At 33.2% G+C, this 21599-nt stretch overlaps 2 protein-coding genes across 53 annotated transcripts; one reads left to right on the top strand and one right to left on the bottom strand.

The window, feature by feature from the left end:
- The first annotated feature begins 6326 nt into the window (after window positions 1–6326).
- LOC18440634 (Mo25 family protein) lies at window positions 6327–10947 on the top strand. 3 transcript variants are annotated; one of them, XR_016042972.1, is made up of 11 exons: window positions 6327–6578; window positions 7241–7405; window positions 7481–7599; window positions 8065–8139; window positions 8695–8788; window positions 8897–8986; window positions 9396–9461; window positions 9555–9653; window positions 10344–10388; window positions 10508–10610; window positions 10712–10947. XR_016042972.1 is itself a non-coding variant. In XM_088849933.1 (11 exons), exons 4-11 carry the CDS (start codon window positions 8102–8104, stop codon window positions 10789–10791), a joined length of 585 nt encoding a protein of 194 aa, XP_088706059.1. In that variant the 5' UTR covers window positions 6327–6578; window positions 7241–7398; window positions 7481–7599; window positions 8065–8101; the 3' UTR covers window positions 10792–10947. The 3 variants fall into 3 exon arrangements, 2 of the variants coding, with proteins under 2 accessions (XP_088706059.1, XP_006850835.1); XM_088849933.1 differs by having other exon boundaries at window positions 7241–7398; window positions 8927–8986; XM_006850772.4 differs by having other exon boundaries at window positions 8927–8986.
- Window positions 10948–12941: 1994 nt separating this feature from the next.
- LOC18440635 (Mitochondrial inner membrane translocase complex, subunit Tim44-related protein) lies at window positions 12942–20226 on the bottom strand. Of its 50 annotated transcripts, none has more exons than XR_016042954.1 (13): window positions 20003–20226; window positions 19819–19910; window positions 19141–19235; window positions 18410–18490; window positions 17714–17796; window positions 16839–16890; window positions 15190–15846; window positions 14858–14942; window positions 14534–14635; window positions 14303–14371; window positions 13989–14045; window positions 13642–13743; window positions 12942–13206 (listed from the first exon to the last, which is right to left on the bottom strand). XR_016042954.1 is itself a non-coding variant. In XM_011627408.3 (13 exons), exons 1-12 carry the CDS (start codon window positions 20092–20094, stop codon window positions 13657–13659), a joined length of 972 nt encoding a protein of 323 aa, XP_011625710.1. In that variant the 5' UTR covers window positions 20095–20226; the 3' UTR covers window positions 12942–13206; window positions 13637–13656. The 50 variants fall into 50 exon arrangements, 18 of the variants coding, with proteins under 18 accessions (XP_011625710.1, XP_006850836.1, XP_020527108.1 ...); XR_016042958.1 differs by having other exon boundaries at window positions 13637–13743; window positions 14851–14926; XR_016042949.1 differs by having other exon boundaries at window positions 14858–14926.
- Window positions 20227–21599: the final 1373 nt, after the last annotated feature.

The raw sequence follows: 21599 nt of genomic DNA, 5'->3' as shown, positions 1-21599 counted from the left end.
TGAAACCTCACAAACTCTTTCCTGTGGACCAGGAAACCACTTACAACGCTTAGGAACTAATTTCTACGCTCTTTCGCTCGTGGCTCAGCACTATTCCGTTTATTAGATGGTTATATTTAAATTTTAATAAGTTTTTTACAAATTAAATTAACCTAAAAATTTGGGGATGTGCGCTTTAGTAAGTCGCACTTAAGTAAAATATAAAAGAATGGCTCAAATAATAAAAATGACCTTCCCTTTAATATTTTAGGGTAATTATCTCAAATATACTTATATTTTAGTTTAATTGAAAAAAAAAAAAAATCAACTTTCAAAAACGTCTTCTACACCATTTTTTCTCATTTTTTAGTTTTTTAAGAGAAAATGAGCTTCACGGTAGTCATAATTCATATTAAGTTTTACGATAATTAAAATATCGTAATAACTTGAAGTAGTATTATGGTAATTAAAATATTGTAATAACTTGAAGTCGAATTACAGTACTTTAAGTACCGTAATAAATAACATTTTCTTTACGGCATTCTTTATACCTTGATTAGGCAACATGTATGGCTTACTTCTCGACCAATGAGGGAGATGAAAGATATATGAGACTGGGGAGAGAAAGGGGTTTGTATGTGAGATAGAGAGACTTGAGAGAGAAAGAAGGAGAGAAAAGTTTTGTGGAGAGAAAGAGAGAAAGTTTAGGGGCGGATGGAGATGAAATAGAGATAAGGATGGGCGGGAGAGTTAATGTGATAGACATGGTTTATTAGGGGGATTGAGAGAGATAGAGGGAGAAAGTTGAGAGAAAGAGGAGTACATGGGATTAAAAGTGCTCTAGAAAATGAGTTAAACATTACGGTAGTTGAAGTACCATATAAAATGGAAACATTACGGTAGAAATAATGCCGTAAAGAAAATGTTATCTATTATAGTATTTAAAGTAGCATAATACTACTTCAAGTTATTACGGTATTTTAATTACCATAATATTACTTCAAGTTATTGCGGTATTTTAATTGCCGTAATACTACTTCAAGTTATTACGGTATTTAATTACCGTAATACTACTTCAAGTTATTATGGTATTTTAATTATCCTTAAACTTAATAAGAATTATGGTAAAACGACTACCATGAATGTCATTTTCATCCCAAAAAACCCGAAAATGAAGAAAATTAGTGTAGACGAGGTTTGTGAAAGTTGGGTTTTTTTTTCCAATTAATCTAAAATATAGGTATATTTGCGATGAGATTAATGACACTATGAGACCCTCCCACACCTATGTGAGTAAGACCCCAAAGGATCACCATTAAATTTTGATACAAATCTATAGGAAATTTATGACATGGGTGTGGGACTTGGGTGAATAGGTTTATTGTTAACTTTTCTAGATATCTATGTCAAATTTTAATGGTAGACCTTTGGGGTCCTACTCACATGAGTGTGGGAGGGTCTCATAGTACATTACTCTTGCAATAATTACCCAATATTTTATAGGTATTTTTATTATTTTATTTTTGGAAAATTATTATTTTTATATCCGAGTTAGTTGAAGCACACATGCTCCAAAAAATCTATTGAAACTGATTTGTAGAAATTTTTCTAATGAATATGATTTGTAGAAATGTTTTGAAAATTCAAATATTATTAGACAAACATGATCTTATAATGGATTTTGGATGGTGATGAGCTATGAGCAAAAAACTGTAGAAATGCACTTGTGAGTATTTGTAAGTGTTTTCCGTGTGTTTATGGATATAAAGAAAAGAAAAGAAAAAAGAAAAAAACAAGTATTAAAAACAGTGGATCTTGTAATAAGTTATTTTGATATTATATTTTTAAGATTTTCAAGTGTTTATAGATTTACTTGATCCGTAATGTTTTAACAAAACTTAATTTTCATAATTACGATTGAACATAGATTTTCAAGCTATCATAAGATTTTCGACACTAGGCCTTATACAAACCTCACCCATATTTAAATTATGCATTGAATAGAGGATATTTATGTAAAACGATCAAATATCATTGAAATACTCAGATTGCTTAAAAATAACATTTAAATTTGGGAGTAACACTAAGGTCGTTCAACCAAATAATCCGCCAAGAAAGGGCTTATTTCCAGGGCAATGTTTACAGGAGGATGTTAATCTTAAACAATCAAAGTAATACACACTTTCAAACCCCATTGGAAGAAGTAATTTTGGTATCACGAACGTCATGGGCTTGAAAATATATTTTCATCTCTAAGTACAATTTTTGACATACCAAAATTAGTGTAGAACAAACAAACCTAAAATCTTCGAAGTGAGTGGTCCATATGATGTGTAACAAAATGTACTATTTTTAGAACTTAAAATCTTAATTTTTTTTTATATCCATGTACTTCGAGATCAAGATAGTCAATTTGAAGGTTTTTCAATATTTAAAGAGCATTCTCTTCGGTTCTTTTGAGGTGCGGCTTACTTTTACCATACTCACAAAAACCCCATTCTTTTCATGAAACTATTTCAAGTAGGTGCCTTATATTTAAGGGAAATTATCGCAAATATATCTTCATTTAAGTTTAATTGGAAAAAAAACTCTAAACTTTTCTTTATCTCATCTACACATTTTTCCTCATTTTCAATTTTTTTTTTTTTTACCAAAATGACATTCATGGTAGTCGTATATTACCGTAATAGTTAGTGCACGTTATACGGTACTTTAAGTACCGTAATAGTTAGTGCACGTTATACGGTACTTTAAGTACCGTAATACTTAAGGAATTTTATACGGTACTTTCAGTACCGTAATACTAAGGGCATTTTATACGATACTTTAAGTACCGTAAACTCACACTAACCCTTATACGGCATTTTAAGCACCATAAACACTAACCCTTATACGGCATTTTAAGCACCATAACACTAACCCTTATACGGCATTTTAAGCACCATAAACACTAACCCTTATACGGCATTTTAAGCACCATAAACACTAACCCTTATACGGCATTTTAAGCACCATAAACACTAACCCATGTTATATGGCACTTAAAATGCCCTAAACCCTTTTTTCATTATTTTTATCTCTTTCATCTTTAATTTTTTTTATGTTTATCTATTTTTTCTCTCTCTAGTTTTTTTAAATTTGTATATCTTCTTTCTCTATCTGCAATCTCATCATCATTTCCTTAGATAGAGTAATCAAACAGTGACTTTGGCTATACAAAACAGAGGACATAATCTACGGAAACAATGATGAGATTGTGGAGAGAAATAAGAGATAAAAAAGAATTAGAGAGTGAAAGAATATATAAATATTAAAAAGAATTAGAGAGAAAAAATAGATAAATATAAAAAGAATTAGAGATGAAAGAGATTAACATGATAAAAGGATTTACAACATTTTAAGTGTTGTATAAGATAGATAAGTTTTTACGGTACTTAAAATACCGTATAATGGGTTTTAGTTTTTACGGTACTTAAAGTACCGTAATTGGCTTCACGTTTTTACGGTACTTAAAGTACTGTAATATTACTTGAAGTTACTACGGTATTTTAAATACCGTATGAAATGATATATATTACGATAGTAAGAGTACCGTGAAAGTCATTTTGGTCCAAAATAAGTCGAAAATGAGAAAAAATGGTGTAGACAAGGTAAACGAAAGTTTGAAGTTTTTTTTTTCAATTAAGCTTAAATTAAGGATATTTGCGATAATTTCTCTATATTTTATTAGAAATGCGCAAAATCTCTTGTCAAGATGTTTCCACCTAAACCCAATCAATGACATATTCATAAAATTTTATGTAAGACATGAAGGGCTCAATCTAGGGTAAGAGAATTTAATAATAAATAATTATGGTGCGTTTGGAATCTAAAACAAGTGTGAGTGATGCAGACCATTTAAATCAAAGTAAATAATAAATTGCTAATGCTCGTTCCAAGTTTCGAACATTGTGACAACATGTTTTATGTTCTTAACCTAAAACAGGTAGAGATATTTACATCATTTGACTTAATCACTTAAGTGGTCCAACTTACAAATATTTCGACCATAAATATAGGCACTTCACATCATTCTAGGCAATATAGTTTAGGACATAATCGAATGACACAATATGAAAGTAACCATTTTATTGTAAATTGATTGATTTGACCACATTAGTGGAATATTTGAATAGATTTGGGTTTTTTGTGATATTTAATATTTGTTTTTGTTTATGAAAAACTATTCCTAAAACTACTACTACTACTATAGGTTGTGATTTCATACTAAACAAAAATAAGTGAAAATAATCCATTAGTCCATAGGATATCAGGTTGTGATTTCATACTAAACAAAAATAAGTGAAAATAATCCATTAGTCCATAGGATATCATAATATAACAAGCAAACTAAGGAGCAATCATAGGAATCAAATATTAGATAAGTATTTATGATTTTGCCCCTTCTTCAAAATTATAGTGGTTTCTTGAAAAAATACCTATGTGACAAGCTAGGAATTTTCAAATACCAATATTGCTCTTTAAACACTTCACAAGAAATTCATTTATACATATTCTAATGTTTCGCGAGTGATTTGTTTAATGAGATGGTGTCAAAAGATATAAATTTCACATTAGGGTGTAGAGTGAAATACTGGTATTTGAAATCACCAATATCTCTTGAAAATTAAATGCCATTGAGATATTGGAATTCAAACGTACCAATATCTAACTAGGTGATTTAGGGAGTAACTAATTTTGAAAATACCCATTATGGTAATTCAATTAGTGAAATACTATCATTTGAAAATACCAATACCCTAGTAATCTATTTAGTGAGATATTAACGTTAAAAAGTACCGATATATTTAGATAGAGATACTAGTAGTAAAAAAATACCAATTATAATGTTCTTTCATTGTGATAGAGAGAGAAAGTAAATACCCATCCAACAATTTCCAGCCTATTGATCAAATGGCATGACAATATATTCCATTAAGGGTTTTTTGACAAAAAAAGTCATAAACATCTCAAGCTATCACAATGAAATAAGATGGTTGGCATACGTCAATTCTCTCCACAAAATTTACAAATATTTTGTTAAAGACTTCAAGTGTGGTTCGTGCGGTCCATGGTATGCCCTCAATTACCCCGTCAGACATCCGTTGAGCATTAGGGGCTTTCGAGACCCTATTGTATCAAAGGTAAACTGTCTTATGATTATCGCATGTATTTTAGAAAAAAGAAAAATAGATAAAATATTAGATAGTATATTTTTTGAAAATGATTTGATAAATTTTCGTTTCTTTTATATTAGAGAATGAGTCTCATGGTAGGAATGAAACTCAATATGTCATGACATCACCACTTTAACCACATATGCCTTAAGTCAATTTCATATATTTCGTCTTAGTCAAGCTAATTTTGAAATATTTAAACTTTAAAATATCCCTCAAAAGTTATAACTTTGTGTTAATGATATCTCTAGTCTCAACCGAAATATACACATCATCTAGCACGTGCTAATCAACAACCGTCCATCACGGAGATCAAAGGCAACTTTTGATGATGCTTGTTTATATTTATTTTCACCATTGGTGGATACCCTGAGTTACATGCAATCCAAAAAATCCATTGGTGGTGCGCCGTATTGTTAAATGTACAGCATGAGAATCAATGTTTTAAAACCCAACAATTTCTAATTCAAATCACCAATTGGATGGAAATTAGTAAGGAGGAAATCGGTTTCAGGATGGTACGAGTCTCGATCTCGTTTACCTTAAACCTATTTGATATATTTATATTCCGTCTTTTAAAATTTATTTAATATTTTATTAGGTCCTCATAAAATTCCACCCTATAAACGTTATTTTTTTTTTAATTTTGGGTAATGATCCTATGAGATCCTCCGACACCTATATGTGTAGGATTCTAAATAATCACTATTAAATTTGACACAAATTTTTAGAAAAGTTAAGTCTTACACCCATGTAATAATTTTTTTAGAGATATGTGCCAAATTTAATAGTAATCATTTGGAGTCCTATACATATGGATGTAGAAGGGTCTCACATGATCATTTTTCTTTCATTTTATTTATTTATTTTTCAATAGTTTATTTGGTTAATTGATTCATGTCTATTCATATTCAATCCAAATTGCCGATCCAATAACTCGATACGGATCCATGGGTGAACAATCCTTTCGATCCGGATTTTGAAATGGCGACGGGTTTTTTATGAGACCAGAAAACATCCTCTCGCTCCATTTGTCCCTTTCTACTATGTTTGTCTTTCTTTCTAAAAATCATCAGACAACTATTTTCGTCATGTGATCTCTTTTTAATACCTGGAATCAGAGAAAATGCAGGCGAAGAATTTTGCCTTCAATCTCAGGTAGGATGTAGAGAGAGAGAGGAGTGAGAAAAAGGCGTTGATTAGAGAGGGTGAGAAAGAGAGAGAGAAGAGAGAAAAGGGGTTGATTAGAGAGAGAGGATGTCATTTTCATTTTTTAGACCATCATCAAGACCCAAGAGTCCAGCTGAGCTTGTGAGAGCCATTAGGGATTCTCTCGTTGCTCTCGATGCCAAGACCGTTGCAGAAGTTCAAGCCCTAGAAAAGGTAAACTAATTGATGAAAAAATCGCCTTTTTATGTTTGTTTTCCCACAATTTGCTCTCTCTCTATCTCCCCACAATTTCCCCACAATTGTTTTCCCCACAATTAGTAGTGTAATGGAGAAAATATATTTTCTTTGTTTCTAATCTCATTCTTATGATATTCACTCTGGATACTTTTATTGAAGTGTCTTGAGCTTTCAAGGCATTGAAATTAGGACTTGGGTGATATTTCAATCGGCTCAGATGATGAATGTTCATGAAATTGGGTTTCTCAGATTTATCTCAAACTAGTCCAGTGGCATTCTTCTTTGAATTTTTTATTTTTTGCTAAGAATCTTGTTGATCATTTACTTGGGTCTTGCTTTTATATTTTGCTGAGAATCCTGTTGATCATTTACTTGGGTCTTGCTTATTGATTGTAATTGTGTCTAAATTTCTTGATTAATTGTTGCTATGTTTCAATAATAAAGGGGACAAAATGATTTTTTTTTTCTTTAATTGTATTGTTTAATTGGTTGTTTTATTTGAAGTGGGTGCAATATTCTTAATTGATTGCTGAATGCTCCAATTATTATGATGAAAAGGAGGGTCCATCTGTCTTTAATTATATTATCTACTTGGTTTTGGGTAAATTTTAATAGGGACTAGCCTTAATTTGCTGCAGGCTTTAGAAGAGGTTGATAAAAACTTCCTTTCAATGAGACAAATGCTCTTAGGAGATGGAGATGTGGAACCAATTCCAGATCAAGTTTCACAGATCACCCTTGAAGTTTGCAAGGAGGGTGTCCTTGACCTCTTTGTTCACAAATTGCCTGTTCTTGGGTGGGACGTGAGTTCATACTAAATTGGTGAATTGGTTTTCCGATGAATTCTTTGTTGGCTTATCTTGGTTGTTTTTTAATAGGCTCGAAAGGATTTAGTACATTGTTGGGGGACTCTGTTGAGGCAAAAGGTTGGATCTAGTTATTGTTGTGTGGGCTATATCGAGAATCATTCGGAGCTGTTAGAGTTCCTAGTAACATGGTTGGTTGATTTCTTTTCCTTGTTCCTAATTCTTACATTGTTTTAATTGTTCGTTCTGGAATTCCTTTTTTCATGCATCAATATTCTCAAATTCTTATGATATTGTTCTTATTAAGTCAGTTGATTTTATCTTGCATGATGTGTTCATTCGGAAACTGCAAGTAACTTTTAGCACATGTAGCTTCTGATCTTTAATTCTAATCACTCCTTTTGAAGCTCTTTGTGCATTTTGAGGGTTGCTCAGAAATTCCTTTTCTTGTCTAGCTGCTTACATTATGTATTCTGTCTATTCACACCCAAAACACTTGTCTCTATTCTATGATGTGTATATACAAAATAGATCCCTAGACATGCAGAGAAACCATTACATGTTCATGTCTTATATAAATTAATATATGCAAGTGCATGTAATTTGTCATATAACCATACATGTCGCTGATTGATGAATATTTTTTCCTGTGGCAGCTATGATAACAAAGAAATTGCTTTGAACTGCGGGAATATGTTGAGGGAATGTATCAAGTATCCAATACTCGCAAAGTAAGATATTAACCAGTTCTTCATATTTGTAATTTGTTCGTTTGTTTAACTTGGTTTGCCATTAGCATATGGCAAAGTCTTGGAGGATGCGTAGAAGTCTTAATCTACATGAAAGAGTACACCCGAAACAAGACTAAAGTGTTGCAGTGTCATGAATGATTTTTGGCTGCCAAGTAATGAGTAACTCTCAAAGAGGGCTCTCCCTTAACTATGAGGCATGCTTAGCTTCAGGCAATATATAATCAAACTTTATGTGAAATACACCAGAAATGGGTTCGCCAACTAATTAGTAATGATATATATATAGAACTTTAAAGTTCAAACACGATGCTTGTATACATGATTGATAACAAAATGACGAGAGAGGAAGAGAGGGTGATAGAAGTTTTAAACACCTAATGTGTTCTTTTATATATTGGTGTCCCTTTTTTTGCACAACTCCGTTCTCATTTAAAGGTAAAATAATGGGAAGCATATGATTTCTTTGTCTTTAGGAAGAATTATGTGGATATCTTGCTTTTTCTTGTGATTGATTTGCCATATCTTCCCTTTCAGATATATGTTGGAATCAGCCAGCTTTGAACTATTCTTCAAGTTCGTGGATCTTCCAAGCTTTGATATTGCTTCTGATGCTTTCGCTACTTTTAAGGTAAGATTCCTTGCCTTCTAACTTCTCATTTCTATTTGTTGCAAAGCAGCTATTGCAGAATCGCTTACATGGATTTACCTATTGGATGTCTGGTGCTTGTTCGTTTAGAGGTGCACTCTAAATTAGATATTTTGGCAGGATCTTCTCACCAAGCATGAGACTATGGTCTCTGAATACCTAAACGCTAATTATGAAAAGGTTAGCTCGAATCTTGCTATTTCTATATATTTAACTAAAGCGAGCATCGGTTGCTAGTTCTTCGTAAATTTTGATGGTAGTCTTGGGAATGCGTTGTTCAATTTATTTGCCTATACTTTTGAATACTTAACAAAAGACACCCCCACATCCATATTTTGTATGCCCTTATAATTATATATTATGTGTCTGTGTGTGTCGTTCACAAGCAGTGTCATTTTCCTTGAATTTTTAGTCTAAGATTTGCTGAACTCCTCTACATTGGCCCCAAATTCCTAAATTTGGTTGTTTTCCTAGGGCTTTATTGATGTTTTATTCAAAATGACATTTAGTTTGAAATTGTTGATCATGGTATGCATTTACTGCTTGGTGTTTGTTTTGCATTATCTGATCAGAAGAGTCATTGTTCCAGTTCTTTGAGCTTTATGAAATGCTTTTGACATCTGCAAACTATGTAACAAGACGGCAAAGCTTGAAGGTTAGTTTCTATGCAAGTTCAAATGTTTCTACTGAAATCTTCTAATTGACTCATGATATAGAGTTTCTTTAACACAAACATACTACTTTGTAGCTTCTCTTGGAATTTCTTTTGGAATCTCCAAATGCACGAATTATGGTGCGGTACATCTCAGAAGTGCGGAACTTGAAGATCATGATGACACTTCTCAAGGTATAGAACTTCTATGTCCCTGGCCTCTCCATTACCACACACTTACATTTGTCTACAAAAAAGCTATTTTATTATGTAAATTGATGATTTTTGTAATGGCTATTATTAATATAATCTCCAAAATCCATACAGTAGTTGCCATCTGCCTCCAATGGCAGACTGAGTCCTTTGAAGTTAGGAGGTAGGTTTAAACCACGAGAACCTTCACGACTTCTCAACCTAAGACATGCCATGTCTAATAAGTCAACACTTTGTGTCAGACATGTTGACACAGCTCTAAGAGCACCAATCGGTTTGATGCCAATTGATAAAGTGTCAGCCCTAAGTGGGGCAGTGTCAACATATGTCTACATGCAGCAACAAGGCCAGAGCCCTCGAGGTTGCTATGGGTACTAACTGATAACAATTTCTCTCAACGGGAACAGGAAACAGGGTTGGGTCAATACGGTAGAGGCCAGATTTTCATAGCCCGTCTCAAGTTCCATTCGTATGTAACCTTGTCAAAAAATAAAAATCTCAATGGGAACAATGGCAGTATCCAGATTTCTAAATTCCCAGAGGTTATAGGAAAATCAGTGGCAAATACCACCCTTGCTTTAACATCTTATTTTATCTTTGTAGGCATACACAAAAAAATTAGATGTCAATACTCTTCAGAATCTAATGAGAGAGCTTTCCTTTTTCATGCAGGATCCAAGCAAAAATATTCAGATCTCGGCTTTTCATGTTTTCAAGGTGCATTCCTCTTACCATTTTTCATTTGCATCTCATCAATTTAAGCTGATAATAGTTCGTACATGAAAATTTCACAATTGTATCACTTTTCTCTTTGAATTATTGTTTTCTTTACTCAGGTTTTTGTTGCCAATCCGAATAAACCACTGGAAATCATTTCAATCCTGGTGAAAAACCATGAGAAATTGTTGATGCTCTTGCACAGTCTTCCTGTCAACAAAGGTAAAACTTGGTAGAAATTCATATGCTTTAATCTTATTTTTGCCTATTTCTTTTGAATTCATCAGTTGTAAAAGCTGCGTCTTTATGCTCTTGAGCTACAGATGATGAGCAGTTTGAAGAGGAAAGAGGTATTCTAATCAAAGAAATCGAACGACTATCTAGCATTTCAGAAGTATGCTAGACGGGAAATGTGCGCACACTTCTGTGGGTACGAGAGAGAGAGACCCAAAGCCTATATCAGGCTCCCAATTATGTTTGGATTGTTTGTTGTTCATTTTGGTAAATGCATTTTACCATGGAATCCTAAATGCAAATACATAGTTGTTTTTTGTTTTGATGGACTGATGCTCATTTCACTTATCTTTCCCTCTCACCACCTTCTTGGATTTTATTTTTCGATCGTTGTATTTTCATTCGATTTTATTACAAGTATCCCGAAATGCCGAGTACTTTTCGCGATACTGTAACACAAAAAATGTGTATAAATGCATCATCACCAGGGAAGTCAAATCATCATAGAACATAAAAATGAAGCATCTTAAATAAATCCAAGAACGCTATCCACAGGTTGTGTTTCAATTAATTCACTTTGTTTCAGCCAAAACAGCAGAAGTCTTCGATTTCAAGCCCTAAAACCCAGGCCAGTAAATCACTTCCCACAAAATTAAATATATTGGGTAAAGTTTTGAAAAATGCAGCTGATGTTCAAAATTTGGTAAAAATGCCTAATTTAACGGTACCTCCATGATATTCAATTTTTTTGAAAAACATAACTCGTCATTAGAAAGTTTGAAAACAAAATCAAAATAAAAAAGTTTCAAATTTATTTTTATTTCTGGAAATACACTTTAAAAAGTCTTCACTCAAATCTGATGAAGAACCGTAGCATTTCCAAGAACACTTCTATTATTACCCCCATTCTCATAAACTAGTTTTGAAATTCTTTTTGCATACACAAATATGGTCCGCCTTTGCAGCAAAAATTTGCATAATATGTTCAATATAGAAAAAAATGAGGGCGAAAATAAGCATACATCAGATGTCTGGGTGGCATCTTGGTCGGTCACCCTGAAATGGATCTGGTTTGAATCCAAATATTGGATTCAATGGATCATGTCGGATCTATATTACCCAACCCAATATTTACATAATATATAACCTGATATTTATATAATATATATGCATATACACAACATTATTTATATATTATAGAATATTTATAACATATATTTGGTTCGAGGAGCCTCAAAAGTAGTCCCAATATCCTGGTGTTTAGTTTCTCTTCTGATTTTCTTCGATAAATGTGGCCTCATCTGACTGAAGATTGTCAAACAGGGTAATGGGAATCATAATGGTACACCAGAGCATGATCCTGATACTTGAAACACTTGGTCAGCTCCGTTCACTCCGACCCTGACTCATGTCAGGTTCAAGGTTCCATTATTTGGACGTAGATGCAAGCTGACACTTTCGAGCTGTCTAGATTTTCTAAATCACTGTTTATATTGTGTTTCATACAGCGACAGTTTTCATAAAGGCTAGAAGTTGCCACATCACCTATTGGGATGTGAAGAAGAAGAGATACGAGCAATGACCAATGCAAGTGCTGTATTATAGTATAATCAAACGACAGTTTTAAAAAATCATGTTTGTGCTATTTGTATGACCCTAAATTTTGCATACACTATTTTCATCTCAATAATTAACCCCCAAAAAAAAAATGAAAACCCTCCAAATACAAATCTAGATCATTTATTTTGTGAATTTCAAAATCTTAGCTTTTATAAACTCAAAATCATTTTTTTCTTTTGTAACATTGTTCATCTAATGATAATAAAGTCATCCAAAAAAATTAAAAATGAAAATATCTTTCTAAAACTTATATCTAATCATCTCACCAAAATGGACGGCCTATATTAATTGGGCTAAAAAAATAAGTGTTTTCAATTTTTTCTTTTTTTGCGATTGTTCATTAAAATGAAAAGAGTGTATATTTCAAAATTTGAATCAAACAAATGGTCATAAGATGGTTTTTTAAAGTTATTGCATCATATTACTATAGAACGGTTGCACAAAACCATTTGCTCAATAGATAGATGAAGCAAAGGTATCCATTCTAATGATCCGTAATGGGAACTAAACAATGACCAAAGTGTATAGAGAGAGATGAATTGATAAAATTCATAAATCTGAAGCCATTTGCTGGCTGAACATGACCATGCCTTTAAAGTGTAAAAAAGAACAAAACAACAGTGAACGATAAGACATTTATTTCCCGCTATAAAAGGAAAAAAAAGACCATGCTTTTAAAATGTAAAAGAGAGCATAACCGGACTGAACAATAAGACATTTATTTCCCACTATAAAAGGAAAAAGAAAATTATCCATTTGAAATATGCTAAACTTGCCAAAAATGAAGATGCCATTTTACTAAAAGGCCATCACCAAACAAAAAAAGTCACTGCAAATCTCATCCACACCCATGAAAGAGCAGTTTGTTAAATAAAATTGCCCTTCAGTTTCATAATATCCTCTCCCCCAACTGATGGCTGTTTAAGATCGAGAATGATTCATGATTAAGAGTTCAAACCTGCATCTGAAACATAAATTTTATCATTTTTGAGTGGCAAATAAGCATCAGTAGATCATAGAACCAGAGTAATATATCCTCCAAGAATGATACTAGGTTGGATGATATATGCACATATACTTGCGATGCTCTCATGAGTTAATTTCTGTAGCACTAGCTTTAGGCAAAAAACTCTTAAAAAGGCTCATTCCTTCGATGCCAAAAAACAATCTTAAAAGGTCTTTGATGCCAAAAAAAACTCTTCAAAAGTAAAAAATTATCTAAGGGGATTTGCTTCACCCCAAATTTTGCACATACACTCTCTTTTAACTCAGTAAACAACAAATAAAGAAAAAAGGACTTCTACAGAATTTTTAGCGGTCATGAGAGTAGGCAATCTTTTTTTGTTTGTGAGTGTGTGTGAGAGTGAGAGAGAGAGAGAGAGAGAGAGAGAGACCCCACTTAGCTTATGATGATCTACACTGCTATCCGTCCACAAAGACGCCAGTATGCTCCAGAGTGGAAAAGAGATCTCTCAAATACCCATATATCACGTACAAGAACCTAACAGAAACATGAAAGAACAGGAAATAAGACTAAGCAGACTGAAGTAGATGGACTGAGTGAATATCTCACAACATAAAAAGGTGGGAAAGAAATACCATGAAAAACACATATGAGATTCTAAAGAAGGTAAGAAAGCATACATTAGCTCTCAATTCACCAAGCCAAAATCCTCAGCTAATAGCAGAAATAGAAATCAACTGTCCACAAAACATTAGAAATAGCGATTTAAAAAGGAAGAATACCTCCTTTGTTTTGTCACCAGAGATAAGAGTGCCTTTGGAATCATAGGCTGCAAACTTCTGCAAGATCATTTGGCAAGCGTTTTCAAGGGTATCTACAACTTGCTTTACTCATAAAAATATTGTAACATGATACATGTACCTTATTCTTCAGTTTGGTACATTTACCAACAGCCATTCATAGTCAACAACTGAAAGTCATTGTTAAGTTTTCCTCCACTTACATCAGCTTTAGTGGAGGAACAGTGGATGGTGGAAGTACCAAGCTGAACGGTATGGTACATGAACAAACCCAATAAAGAAGCAAGTGGTTAAACCTGTTTGGTTAGAATCTCAAGAGTCAGCTGAATAAACCCCTTATTGAGATCATTTTTATCCACACCAATCTAAAAAACCAAGCCAGCAAAAGAATTCAACGCATTATATCAAAATACAATTTTGATTAAAGTACAAAGAAAGATGAATTAGTGTGACAGTTGTCAGAGATTTATAACTTTAAGTTAGAAATGAACATATACGATCTTCTAGCAACCACATGTAAGACTTACCATTCGAGCCCGTAATGTGCGTACTTTTACAGCAGGTCCAATCATTTCCCAATACACGCTACTCCACATTGATTCTCGTTGCTTAATCTCATTCTTGAGGATCTACAAATGCGAACCAATTAAAGATCACAGCAAAAAGTAATAAGTAAACACAATAAAATGCAGAAGTTGATCCCAGGGAATGAAGATGATAAGGCAGAAAAGAACTAGAGAGGGCAAACAACAGTAGCATCTACAATTTAAATATGATAAATCCTTTTTTTTCATTAGAAAAGGTTTAAATATGAGAATCATGATCATATCAAATATTAACTTACAACTTACAGAATACATATTCTCTGTGACAAATTTCCTCAGTAATGTTTTATCGCCTTTCGCCATCAGAGTGTTTATCTGGACTAGTTAAAAGCTGAAATGAGAGACCAACTCAACATTGACTTAAGTCCCAAATCTTCGGAGCAATAGCAAAGACTGTGCTACCATCAGAATAGAAGTAGAAACCAAACTTGCAAATGTGAAATATAGTGAACGGGAAAGGAGGTTTTAGGAGAACTATACCTCAAGAAACTATAGGCCTAGGCTCTGCATTATATGTTTACATGATATATACACAATGACAATGTCAACAAGGCATTTGCTAGACCTAAGTGACTTACCTCTTTGTATAATTGTATAGCCTCATTGTAGAATTGTTGTTTGGAGTATCCTTTTAACTTCCTTAATTTTGCAACAGCATAGGCACTCTTGAGCTGTAACAGAACACACAGTCAAAATGTTCACTTTTTAATTTGTGCAATTGTTCATTGATCCAGCCAAGAATGAAGAAGACTACTACAAGAACGACAGCCATATATAGAATAAGGCAGACTGTGGGAGAATAGATCAACATAATTATGGAAAGAAATATGGAATCAGTCATCAGCTGGTTGTACATAAGGATTATGAATAAATGCTTAATTACAGTAAAAAGCATAATCAGAAGAAATAAAGTTATTAAGCCTTGGCAGTATTTGAAATGCATTTCAGACTATAGACTTCCAATTCAAATGCTAGTCCCATTGAAGAATGCCCAACACCTGGATCCCTATAGTCGCCTCATAGCTCCCTTTCTTTTGTTTTTCGCAATTGAAAGATGATACCGGTTTGCATAACTCTTTACCCTTCCTTTTCTTTGAAACATTTGCTCCCTCTTCCACAAGTCACCCTATCAGAGACCTTTTCATCTAGGATGACTTTCTTGTGTACATGGTTTTAAATGTGCTAGTGCAAGAACCATCCTATTCTTAGAAACAGGGAACTGTTGGAGAGCCCATCTGCCATATCAGCAGTTGGCAATTTAAAATGAATCCAAGTGACTTAAATACAAATGAATCTTGGGACAGCCACCAGTTAGTTTTTTTTTATGTATGTACAGTGATATCTGAAATTTGATATATGTAGCACTATATCTCCGACACCACATGGCATAGAAACTCTTTGAACAATAATCTAAAGCCAAAGACAAAAAATTAAAGGGTGCGATTTGCATAGAGCCAAGGCTCTAAACAATCAAATTAGAGCCCACCTTCAAATAGTGTCGAGAAACGTGGTTTCAATACTGGAAATCTTTGTGGTATCCTTAAAATATATTTTCATCTTTAATTATAAAATTTAAAGCTTCAAAAATAGTATAGATCGAGCAGATCTATGAAAACTTGGAAATATTGAAAATCTACGGTCCAAAAATGCGTTATAAGATGCACTATTTCCAAAACTTGAAATCCATTCTTTTCTCATGTCCATGCATCTTGATGTCGAGATGATCAATTTGAGGATATTAGGGCATCAAAACCAACTCTTCTAGCGAAATTTTGGAGGTGGGCTCTAATTTGATTGTTTAGAGCCTCGGCTCTATGTAAACGTTTTCCAAAATTAAATAACAAAACAAGTCACAAAGTATGGTTCATCTCCATTAACATTTTCTTATGAAATCTGTAAAGATCAACCCTGAATGTTTTTTAAGTGCCTTAGCTTTAATATGCACAATGATTACATATCAAATAGATCCAAAATATTATGGTCAAAGGAAAAACTACTCAGCTTACTTGAAAAATCCTATCAGGCCATATTTATGATAAATGAAAGCTTCCAAATCACTATGCTTTAACAAAAGAGAAAGACAGAAGTGACACTATGCTCAAAATTCAAAATGAAGCTCATAGAAATAGAATATAGTCTTTAACTAGGTATTAGCTTCTGTTCCACAAATAAATGCAGCCACTGTGAGAAAGAGCAACTCATATATAACAAAAGACCAAAACAATACCTCCAAAAACATGTCCTCTTTTGTCCTTTTCCAACCTCTTCTTGTGAACCATCTATACTCAAGTTACAATAATACAGATTATAAAAGTATAAATGTTAAAATGGTATAAAGTTGACCAATAAACATGTAAGATCAGTATTTCCTCCACAAATTTCATTAAATCCCAATCTATAAACACAACATTCAGCAAAAAACTTTAAAATTGCACATTAGCAGGAAAGAAGCAAAATACCTAAAAGCAGTGTTTCAAAAAATGTGGTCCCAATCGGGAATCAGCTGAGACCAGTCTGGTTCCGGCCAAGTATCATAGAATCGGCCGGGTCCACCCCAAACCCCCCCCCCCCACAATAAAAAAAAAGAAACCCCCTTACTTTTTTATTCCCCTTCTTTCTTTTTTTCTTTTCTAGAAGTATTTTTTTTCATTTTGTTTTAATTATTTTATTTTATTAATTTTTCCTGGATCGGAGATCAATGGATGGGTGATCCAGCCCACCGATCCAGTTTTCCAAACGCTGCCTATAAATCTGTACACAGTAACAAGTTGAGTATCTGTTTATGATATGTAAAATGCAAACCGTTGTCAAAAGGGGCTTGTAATCAAACCACGGGCCAAAAACATAGCTAAGATCCTTTACATTGAAAAATGTAAATAATAATTATGCCATATTCGAAGCAAAATATATTAAGGAAAAAGTTTTTTGATCGTAAAAGTAGGCCAAGCAAGACTTATGTGGTTACATGTAATTTCAATAACTTTAAATTAATTTTAGTTTTAGCCAAGCAGTGACAACTATGAGAAATTTCTAGGATGGTCATTCAAATAGAATGGTTCTTTAAACTAACAAAAATAAAAGAAACAGAGTGAAAGAATTCACCTTCTCCAGAATGAGATTGGTTCGCGACGCTCATATGGCTCATATATGAATCCTGGGCTCACGATGGACACCTTCAAGGCCCCCTGCATACATCAACCACACAGAGAACTAACATAGGTACACTACACAAAATACATATCCAATAAATTCAGCATAAAAAATTATATATGCCTCACAAAAGATAAACTAAACAGGGAAAAGAAAACAGGACACAGAACTATGTGCAAATCCGTAACTCAACTCAAATTAACCAATATGTTCATGGTGATGCCCTTTGTGGAAAAAATGAGAGGAATAGGGTTTCTCTAGCAAGTATCAACAACTCCCCGAAGAATCAAGCTCAAAAAATGAGGGCTTGTGCAAGTGGAGAATAATTGGGGGAACAAGGGGGATGGTGCTGGTGGTTATGATGTTATTGTAGAATACTTCCTAAGAACAGCTTCCTGATGAATACCGGATACATAATATTATGATTCAAGCAGATACCATCACTAACTGAAGTCTGAAAGATGTTATCTTAAGCTACAGAATCCCAGTATCTTACTGGTGAGCCATTTATGCCCATTATCATAATCTACGAGATACAAAAATTTCTTTTCTTGAGAAGATATTCAACGAATTATAAATTCCATAGCACAAAATGTTTACAAATCAGACTGTCTGCATCGTAATTTTTTGAAGAGTAAGTGCACTTACAGTTTGTCTCGCTTGAGGAGGAGCTTTTGCTTGCACTGTGCTAAACCCTTTGTGGTTAACAGTATCAAGCAAGTCACCAACCTAACAGGGAAAGCGGTTATCAGAAGTTGGAACATATAAAACAACCATTGTAAAAGTCAAAATCATAATACAAACATACAGCTCTCTTGATCATAGTGAGTAATAAAGATCAATGATCAATGGCAGGTGTGATGTGATGGTTTACAAAATGAGATCCAAGCTCTCTAGCAGATAAAAATATATATCAAATTACGGCATTTTCATCCAATCTCGAAAAAGGATAGCTAAATGAGTAAAGTGTGCATGAGCACAAGTTCCTCGCTTCCCCACTTTAGAACATGAACCTCAATAAGCCGTAAGTTTCTTAATTTGCAGTTTCTTTTCTTGTCATTTTAGTTTTGAATAAAATGAAGCACATGAGTTTTGAAATTTTTTAATACAATAAATAAGGCAGGGAAGCTTCGTTACTTTAGCAGATGATTTTTTTCGGTAAGAGCAAGAAACAATAGTAAATGCATCAACCAATGATTTGGTTTATTGTACCTTTGAAATAGTAGAATGTATTACACTTAACCAAAAATGGCCGTTGTATTTTCTGTGGCCGAGAAACTATAGCTACCGTTTCAATAATATTGCCAAAAAAATTAAAATAAATAAATAAATAAATCATGGAAAAGGAATAAATTAAGGACTATAAGCAAATATTTTACCACTGCAGAATGAAGCAACTTTGCATTCTCCAGACTCCTTGAAAAACCATTGAATAAGTTAAAAGAAGGCGATCCTATGCTTCTGTAACCAATACCTGGCTTCAAATAGCAATGATAAATATATAGAAATTAATAAAATGGGCATAAATAAATAAATGCAACATTAAAGAGCAAACAAATGTATCCATAATATAGTTGAAGAAGCTAAAAATTTGGATATGAGAACGGTAGTCAGATGGATATAGCCTATAATTTTATACATTTAGATCTTGCACCGTGAAACCATGAACAAACTATCAAAAGCCCATTTTCTTAAAATATCAATGGCTCAATAAGTGCAAAAAAGTGTGAAAATCATAATTCATGAATCCGAGAAAAACAAATATCAATAATGTCTCTGACCAAATCTTCAAATAAATAAAAGTTGAAATATCAAATATCTCTAAACTACCAGTAACTGGTTTCCTTCATTCCATCTATCACTATACAGCCAGAGAAACTACATCACATGATCCAATTCTATTAACTGGACAGAAACCACTCAGAAAAGCCTAGGAGACAGAAACAACATGGCAATAACGTGATCAAATAAGCTAATCTCAGTAGAATATGCAATAAATCACCAATTTATGTTTCTTTTTTCTCGAGTGTTGAGCATGTAGATTGCTATATACTCACCATATGAAGTGGTTTCAGATGTGGCATTCAAATGATCCACTCCTCTGCAAAATCTTGTACCTTTTATCAAGAAACTCCCATGGCTTCCATTCCTAAAAATCACACAAATAGATTATCAGAAATAATGCTGAAACAACAAAGAATCAGAGAAAAAACTGGACATTAACAGAGAAGTTAAGCTCACAGTGGTGAATATGGGGGTTGGAAAGTTAGGGTTTTGCAGAGATTTACGGTCTTGTGGGCATTTCGTAGAGCATTCAGCCTTGAAAAAGCCATGAAAATAGGTCGAAAAAAGGCAGTGATTTAATTGAATTTTTGACTCATGGGTGCGGGTATGAAGGGGAGTTTAAATATGAGGTGGAGGAGAAGAATATGGAAGCCCTTAACAAAACAGAAAATGGCTAAACTAGCGTCGGGCTTATAAGAAGTCGCACTTGTATGAATTATTGTAGAAGTTTCTCAAACTGCACGGGGTCCAAATACATTTAGTGTATTAACTATTGAGAAATGATCCTACTCGACCTTCTCCTACCCATGTAATACCCCTAAAAGATTGCTATTAAAGTTGGTATTAATCTCTAGAAAAGTCAAATCCCACACCTATATGATAATTTTTTTAAAGATTTGTGTCAACTTTAATGGTGATCTTTTGAAGTCTTATTCACATAGGTGGGGGAAGGTCTTATAAGATTATTACTCGAAACTATTTAATATAGAAATTTATAGAATGAGATCATTTACTTTTGATATAGAGAGATCACAATTATTATTGTAATTGAGATTGTGTCATTATTTGGATACAAAGTCAAAAATAAAATTCTCGACATACTTTTACCTTTGGATTTCACATCCAATGGCTATAACTGGTTTGTGACTTCCTTGTACCAAAAAATAAATGGTCTCATAACATATAATTTGATTTAATATTCTCATTTTAGTTCTTATATAATTTCAAATTTTCTCTTAAATTATACATTATTTTGCGTAGGGACAATATAAAATAAGTAAAATATTAAATAGTTAAAAAGTGATATATCGTGAGAAATTCCCGATTGCTAAGTAAGTTTTTATGTGTTGAAAATGATGAATATTATCTCTTGGGCTGATTTATTATGTGCTTCAATCTCTCTCTCTCTCCTATTTGTCTTACCCTCGAGTAGATTTGTTGTTTGATCCAAGCTCTCTCTCGTGATATTTGCTTCAAGTGGTGAATAATCAATTTCTTGAGTAGACTTGTTTTGTGCTTCAAATGATGAACAATCTATTTCTAATTTTTAGATGCTTCAAACAAGGCCCTCAAATTAGTGAAGTGTTTGGCCCAATCAAAATCAGTCTAAGACGGTTAAATTTGTTGATCAAAATTAGAGAGGAAAAAAGAAAAATAAATAAGAATTCCAATTAATATACATATGTAGTATAAGAATGATGATGAATGTGGAGATTATCTTTTACATGGTCCCCACCCGCCCCCCTCGTAACATCTGGAAGCGGACACTTCAAAAGCTACATATATGCTATTGTCTACCAATATCCTATATAAATGTTTTGGATCAGCTAAATATTCCTAGTATCAAGATCCTATATAGATGTTTTGGATCAGCTAAATATTCCTAGTATGCCAAGTATGGGGAAGTCTATATGCAAAGCCTTTAAAGGATAGCTATATTATGGGAGATGCGGAAAGAGAGGAATAGAATGGTATTTGACGACATCTCTTAGAATGAGGTAAGGATCAAAAATGATTTTGAAGAATCATTGTTTAGATGGATCTCTGCGTTCAA

This window comes from Amborella trichopoda, chromosome 1 (assembly GCF_054954075.1).
Source record: "Amborella trichopoda isolate Santa Cruz 75 chromosome 1, AtrichopodaSantaCruz75HAP2 v2.0, whole genome shotgun sequence".
NCBI lineage: Eukaryota > Viridiplantae > Streptophyta > Magnoliopsida > Amborellales > Amborellaceae > Amborella > Amborella trichopoda.
This window is presented reverse-complemented; position numbering and strand designations above follow the sequence as displayed.